General features: G+C 49.6%; 1 protein-coding gene across 1 annotated transcript in view; it reads left to right on the plus strand.

Annotated features, from left to right (window-relative positions):
* The window catches only part of LOC133633486 (protein phosphatase 1 regulatory subunit 29-like), a 9,684-nt gene extending 3,210 nt beyond the window's left edge, over positions 1–6,474 (plus strand). Inside the window, exons 3-4 of the mRNA XM_062026020.1 lie at positions 1,792–2,786; positions 4,130–6,474. Coding sequence (XP_061882004.1) covers positions 1,792–2,786; positions 4,130–5,612 — 2,478 coding nt within the window. The 3' untranslated portion in view covers positions 5,613–6,474. The remainder of the gene's footprint in view (positions 1–1,791; positions 2,787–4,129) is intronic.
* The last annotated feature ends 1,403 nt before the right edge of the window (positions 6,475–7,877 follow it).

The raw sequence follows: 7,877 nt of genomic DNA on the forward strand, positions 1-7,877 counted from the left end.
GCGGCACTCCTCTTCTCCCAAGAGCCCGTCGTGTGTCTAAACAACAACCGTTCCGACAAGACAGGCAGGTTCCCTTGAACTCAAGATCTTGTCGACTCTGTGGTTGATCGATTCCATTGTTTACATTTTGGAGAGCAGTGCATAAAGAGGCAACAAGAAAGTTAGACAGGACGAGACAAAGAGGAAAGCAGGGCAGACACGGAGAGGGGAGGAAGAGCCAAGGGAGAAACTGTGAAACAAACACATTCCAGTCCTCATGATTTACCAGGTGACTCAGAAAGCTAAAATTAGTATAACCATATTTGTACAACAATGTTATCGATCTCATACTCCGCTATCATCACACCCCGGACAAGCCCCTATTTGTCACATGACAAAAAGTGAGCAGAGACAATAAGGTATAGGCCAGGGGTCGGCAACCTTTACCACTCAAAGAGCCATTTTGGCAAGTTTCACAAATTAAAGAAAGTAATGGGAGCCACAAAAAATTTTTTTAAATGAAAAACACCGCATAAAAAGCTTAAATGCTTTGTGCTATGTTAACCAGGGGTCTCCGACACACGCACCGGCACGCACTTTAATGTGGAAATTTGATGTTAGTGCAGCCCGCGAGTTTTGAATGAATGGCGCTTGATAGCGTCATACTTGCCAACCCTCTCATTTTTCCCGGGAGACTCCCGAATATCAGGGAGTGATGACACTGCATTTGGCGCCCTCTACAGTCTGCCCTAACAGTGTACCTGCTCGACCACACGTAGAATGCAGTTTCAGCTTGCTCACGTAAGTGACAGCAAGGCGTACTAGCTCAGCAGCCACACATCTTACACTGACTGTAACAATACCCAGAATCCCATGCAGCCCTAACTCTTCCGCTCAACCAACGCACGAAGAGGGGGGGGGGGTTGATGTGTGGGGAGATTTGGTGGTAGCGGGGGTGTATAATGTAGACCGGAAGAGTTAGGGCTGCATGGGATTCTGGGTAATGGTTGTGTTGTGTTTATGTTGTGTTACGGTGGGATGATCTCCAGAAATGTGTTTTTCATTCTTTTTTGGTGTGGGTTCACAGTGTGGCGCATATTTGTAACGTAACAATGTTAAAGTTGTTTGATACGGCTACCGTCAGTGTAAGCTGTGTGGCTGATGAGTAAGTATGCTTTGCTGTCTCCTGTGTGTGCAAGTAATAACAACATGCAACATGTGGCTGGACTGGCACGCTGTATGTAAATGCTATAGAGGACAATTACTGCAGTGCAATTAGGGCACGCCCTTTATTTAGTAATTAGAGTGTAAATAGGATTATTTTTTCCCTGGGAGTTTTCTAGGAGAGACACTGAGATCCATAAACCTCCTGGGAAAATCGGGGGGGTCGGCATGTATGTAGCTGAGCCGCATCAGAGTGGTCAAGGAGCCGCATGCGGCTCCGGAGCCGCGGGTTGCCGACCCCTGGTATAGGCCAATTAAAATAATGTTTCCTATAAATTATATCAAACTCTAAACCAAAGCAAATAGTACAAAAGGTGGCGACCTGGAGTAGCAGAGGGACAGAATGTTAGTTTGGTAGCTCAGGTGGCTCCAATTACTACGGCTCTGCCCAGAAAGAACTTCTCCAAAACAGAGTAAAGGGCCGTGACAATTATTTCCAACTTTGAAAAGATCTTTAGGAAATGATACTTCGTTCCAACTCGTTGGAATTCCAGGAAATTGGGATTTCTGAAACTGTCTTAGCTTGAAGCATTTTGTCTTTGGAGCGTGGTTTACGTGTTGTTGAAAGTTGCTTTTCTTCCTGGTCAGGTTCTGCAGCTGGGCTACAACAAGCTGACCAACCTGACCGAGGGCATGTTACGAGGACTGGGTCGAATGCAGTGCCTCTTCCTTCAGCACAACCTCATCGAGGTCATCGCCGCCAATGCCTTCTGGGAAAGTCCCAGCCTGAGCAGCCTCGACCTGTCCTCCAATAAGCTGTCCCGCCTGGACCCGTCTACCTTCACCGTCCTCAACCGGCTGATCGTATGCGAGCTCGTGGGAAACCCCTTCCACTGCGGCTGCGACCTCTACAGCTTCCTCACCTGGCTGGAGATGTTCAACAACGTCACTCACACCTACGACCGCCTCCAGTGCGAGACCCCTCGAGAATTCAACGGCTATCCTCTCCTGAGTCCGTTGCCGGGACACGGGAGGAACGCCAGAGTCATCCTGTCGAACAGGTGTCAGGACGGTGTCATAATTCCAGGGCTATCGTCCACCGGACCGGATCTTGATGGCTCCGGCATGGGTCTGGACAACCCAGACCCGGGCTTGTACCACCAGCCGAGCTTCGCGTCTACCCCCGATCCCACCTACAACCATCAGATCTCTTTAAGGCTCAGGAGCGTCTCGTTCTTCACTGCTTCCGTCGTGGTGCGATTACCGCGACCCTACAGCAAGATGTACGTCCTGTCGCAGTACAACAACACCTTTGTGGCGGACATCATGCCCCTCAAGACCACGAATGAGAAAATCAATTTGGATAAGCTGCGCCCGCACACCAACTACACGTACTGCGTGGCCTCCGTCAGCAAGTCCCAGCGCTACAACCACACGTGCTTGTCCTTCGCCACGCGGGCGATTGGACTGGCGGACCCCCGAAGCAATCCGTCCACCACGACGCACTACATCATGACCATCTTGGGGTGCCTCTTTGGTATGGTCATCGTGCTCGGGTGCGTCTACTACTGCCTGAGACGGCGACGCATCCACGAAGAGAAGGAGAAAGCTCTGAGTGTCAAGAAAACCATCTTGGAGATGAGGTACCACCGCCTTTGAGATACTTGGATAAGTTCTTGAATGTGATTCATTCATATTTTTTATTTTGGGGTGTCCCGTTACAACTTTATATGATACCAGGCCTTGACCATCTGCTGGTACTGATATTGAGCCGATATGATCAGAATACCACTTACAGTACTTGTATTATTTTGTAGTGTTAGAAAAGGTTTGATCAAAGGGGTTGTTTTTATCATGTTGGCTCTGCATGCTGGATCGAAGTACTTGTGCGTAGTCTGTGTCATATTTACTTGTTATATCCTGTTTTTTTACACTTTAGAGTATTGTTTGCCAGTATGCATTCATTTCAGGTTGTCCTAAATGTTTTGCCGTAGCCAGGAAGATTTTAGGATAAACAGTATAGTAATAAAACTCGGTAAAACTTCCCATGCTTAGTATTTCCGTTATTAATTGAAATTAGCACAAAACCGCGATCGGTAACACTTTCATGAACTCACGGACCTGGAGGAGGTCAGGTCAAGAAAATGAGGCACTCCTAACTTGGAGGAGCCGAACCACCTTCTTATATTCATTCTTTCTCTGTCTGGATGTGTTAATTTAGGAGAGTACAACCTGACCATGTAAGGAGATGTTCACGTGCAAGTGAGGGGATAACAACCTCTATAAGTTGTAACTTAAATGTTGACGTGAAGATAGACAAGAAGTCTCTCCTCCAGGATAGAGCTATCACTTTTGCATTCCCAAGTCTGAATTTATTGCCTCTTCTCGTGAGAGAGCTGTTAACCCAGTCTATATGTGAATGTCCAACTAAGGCTCCTTAATTTGATCCAAAAATGGTATTTAATAAAAGAGACTAGTTGGGTAGTTTAAAGATTGTGTTGATATTGTCACACTTTCAATAGCAATCGCAATAAATAGGTTAAAATATTTACAGTTAATACATGTGATCGGTATGGGTTGATACCAGCAGTCATGGATCGGCATGGTCGGAACATCCCTGTGCGATGCCTGGTTTTTATACTGATATCGGACTGATGTCGGCTTTGGGACACCCCTAGTGTAACTCATACGTCAATATTTAGATACATGATGTGAGTTTGTACAGTATTATGGAGTAAAACCCATTTTTTATAGTGACTCTTGATCAGTTTTTATCCTACAGACAAACCGCAGGTTATTTTTAATAATTACTTTTTCGTCAGTTTTTAAAATTCTAATCTTGTTTTCTGCAGGCTTTGATGTCTTTGTGGTTTGTGCTTTTAATTAAAAGATAATTGTAATTAGCACGACTACGGGGAGATCATGAGAATGCAAAATCAAAACGGTTAATTAGGCGATGAAACAGAATGTCATCCTCATCTTTCAGGTACGGTCCGGAGGCGGCGGCGGCGGTGGCTAATGACCCGGCCGCCATGCAGCGCCTCCAGGAGCAAGCCCACCACCAGCACCACCACGGAGGCGGGGCGGGGAGCAAGCTGCCCCCGTCGGCGTCCTCGAGCACGGGCATGCTCCACGGCTCCGCCAACACCACCTCCTCGCGCCTTTCCAGCTTGCCGCAGGTGGAGAAGATGGCCTCCGCCTACTCCGAGGCGATGACCGCCAAGGGGAGTTACATGGACGTGAGGACCGCTGGAGGGATTCTGGAGGGCAGGGAGGGAGAGATATTGGCGGGGTGTCCGGCGGGGGAAATCGGTTTGGATATGAGAGGCGCGGCGGAAAACGGGACGGACGTGGCGGAGGATTCCGACGATGACGGCCGTGGCTCTGCCTCCGAGATCTCCACCATCGCCAAGGAGGTGGACAAGGTCAACCAGATCATCAACAACTGCATTGATGCCCTGAAACTGGACGCCTCAGCCAACGTCATCGCTACGGCGGATAACAACCCAGTGTCCTCCGCACAGCCTCAAGTCTGCCTCGCGTCCCACTCCCGGAATCTGCTGCCCCTCTCACCGGGAGATCAGGCGATCATGGCGTCCTCCCCGAAAGTGCACCCGAAGTCTCATCCTCAAGCCGCGCCTCAGCTTCACCAGAAGCCACTCCCACCCTCCATGGCCCCCGTACCCCTGGTGATGCCCCTGTCGGAGCGGCCCGGCATCAGCGGCGGAGGGTTCCTCTCCCCTCCGTACCGTGACCCGCCCCCGGCCAACGCGGTGAGACCTCTGCAGAGGCAGTTGAGTGCTGACACTGCCGTGGCAAAGAACCGCTGCGGGCCCCCTGCCGGGGCAACCGTCAAGAGCACCAGGGTTTTCAGCATGGACGTTCCCGAGCAGCGCAGCGACCCGCCCAAGTACCCGTCGGAAAAGAACAGCCCCGTCGGCTGTGGCAGGAGCGCAGGCGGAGTAGGGGGCTGCAACGGCGTCAATGGCAGCGGGGTGAGCGTGAACGGCGGTGGCATGGCGTGTAGTAACGGCGGTGGAGGTCGAGGTGTGGCGGCCGGTCAGCAGCACCACCTGGAGGTTCAGCCCGATTACCACAGCTCCGAACACCGCCATTCCTTCCCCGCTCTCTACTACGAGGGCGGCAGCGAGTCGCCCTCGCCGGCCCAGAAGGCGTCCTTCCTCAAGCCACTGGGGCGCTCCAAGAGGGATGCCACGGCCGCCTACTCCCAGCTCTCGCCCTCCCGCCACCACCACCACTACAACTCGGGCTACTCCTCCAGTCCGGAGTATTCCTCGGAGAGCACGCTGAGGATCTGGGAGCGATTCCGCCCTTACAAGAAAAGGGAGGAGGCGTCTTATATAGCGGCGGGCCACGCCCTGCGGAAGAAGGTGCAGTTTGCCAAGGACGAGGACCTTCACGATATTTTAGACTACTGGAAGGGCGTCTCTGCCCAACAGAAGATGTAGGCGGAAGCCAACCGTCAGAGGGAGAAAAAAAAAAGGTTGGACGCCAACAAGACTATAAAGTTTTGGTTTTTAATGTAGCAGGACACCTTTTCTCTCAGTTCCTCCAAGGTGTGCTTTTACTTTGAAAAGGTTTCTTCTTCTAATTTGATTTGGGGAGAATCCAGCTAGACTTCCCCCCCGCTGGGCGCTTTGGTCCTGGCAGGCTGAATGAAAGGTTGAGGAGCGAACAAAAGAAGAGGGAAAAACTACCTCATTAGCGACACGGCGTGGCAAAGTTATCTCTCGGCGAGCAGACGCCCGCAAACTCTCGCTTCCCTAATTCCATCAAACTGCCTTTCACCCAAACGTTCATTGCACGCCTCCGCCTGCACCGCCGCCGCTCCCGCACAGGCACCGTTTAGCGAGATATTGATGCGGCGGGATGAGGAGTTTTAGACATGAGAAGACAGCTAGTTGTCGGGCTGGCGAGTTGTCGACCTTAGAGCACTTCTGGGACGTTTGTGTAGCGTATCGATTGAGGAAAAACTCCCCGACTCCGTACGTTCGACTTAAGGAGGGTGGAGTCCGCCATTACCATCCACCTCTTACCATCCACCTCCTCCGTGCTAGCAAAGCTGATAGCTTAGTGCCGGGGTCTTAAGTGTTTTCCACGCCAAGGACCCCCAAACTGATGCAGAGAGGACCTCCTACATTCAGGGGTGTCCAAAGTTTGGACAAATAAACCCCCAAAAAGTAAGCAAATTGACGTAATGTAACGAGGAAATGATATACATAAAGTTTTATTAGCATTTAATTTTTATTAAATTAAAAAAACAAAATGGCACCGCCAAAACAAATGGACACCCTTGCTCTACTTATATTTCCTTTGTAAATGTATTTTTTAAATGAAACTGCTTCTAAAGGTGTTTTGTATTTTGTTGTCGTGCTAAACTAAGATATTCAAATGCTACAGCTCGTGCACTGATCGCTAGCTGGCAACTAGCACCGCTAATCGGTAGCTGGCCAGTAGAACGTTAAATGTTAGCTGATAGCTAGTGAAGTATTTGCTAGCTGACGCCTAGCTCTTCTAATTGCTAGCTGGACACAAGATCGCTCATCGCTAGCTGGCCACTATTGCAATAATCAATAGCTGACAGCTAGTGCGCTAATCGCAAGCTATCAACCAGTGTGTCAATCGCTAGCTGGCAACTGGGGAAATAATCACACGCTGAGAACTAGTGAAATAATCGCTAGCTTGTAGCTAGAGCGCTAATCTCAACCTGGAAATAATAGATAACTGAGAGCTTGCACCATTAATCGCTCGCGCCGCTAATTGCTAGCTGGAAACTAAAGCGCCAATAGCTATCTGGCAACTAATGAAATAATCACTATCTGGCGGCCGTCACTGCTAATTGCTGGCTGGCAACTAGTGCATTAATCACTAGCTGTCAGCGAGTGAGACAATTGCTAGCTAACATCTAGCACTGTTAATTGCTAGCACCGCTACTCGTCAGCTGGAAAACGGGAACGCTAATCGCTAGCTGTCAACTAGTGCGTTAATCACTAGCTGTCAACAAGTGCTATAGTACCAGTGAAATAATCGCCGGCTGGCAACTAGCACCATTATTTGCTAGCAACGCTAATTGTTAGCTGGCAACTACTGTGCTAATTGCCAGCGTTCAACTAGAGCGCTAATCTCTAGCCAGTCACTAGTGAAATAATTGCTAGCTGACAGTTTGCACCATTAATGGTTAGCACCGCTAATTACTAACTGGGAACTAGTGAAATAATCGCTAGTTGGCAGCTAGTGTCGCTAATTGTTAGCTGGCAACTACTGTGCTAATTGCCAGCGTTCAACTAGAGCGCTAATCTCTAGCCAGTCACTAGTGAAATAATTGCTAGCTGACAGTTTGCACCATTAATGGTTAGCACCGCTAATTACTAACTGGGAACTAGTGAAATAATCGCTAGTTGGCAGCTAGTGTCGCTAATTGTTAGCTGGCAACTCGGGCGCCAATACGAGACGAGGGTGTGTGTGTGTGTGTGTGTGTGTGTGTGTGTGTGTGTGTGTGTGTGTGTGTGTGTGTGTGTGTGTGTGTGTGTGTGTGTGTGTGTGTGTGTGTGTGTGTGTGTGTGTGTGTGTGTGTGTGTGTACACTGCTGTGGACCAAAGTGCCCCCAAGGGAGATTTGATTTCGACACTTTTCTAGGGTTGTCACTTTTTATCGGGCGCTCGCATTTTTTTTTCCCCGCCGCTCGAGTTGCGACATTTCCGAGCTATTAAGCA

The sequence above is a fragment of the Entelurus aequoreus genome, linkage group LG18, assembly GCF_033978785.1.
Source record: "Entelurus aequoreus isolate RoL-2023_Sb linkage group LG18, RoL_Eaeq_v1.1, whole genome shotgun sequence".
Lineage (NCBI taxonomy): Eukaryota > Metazoa > Chordata > Actinopteri > Syngnathiformes > Syngnathidae > Entelurus > Entelurus aequoreus.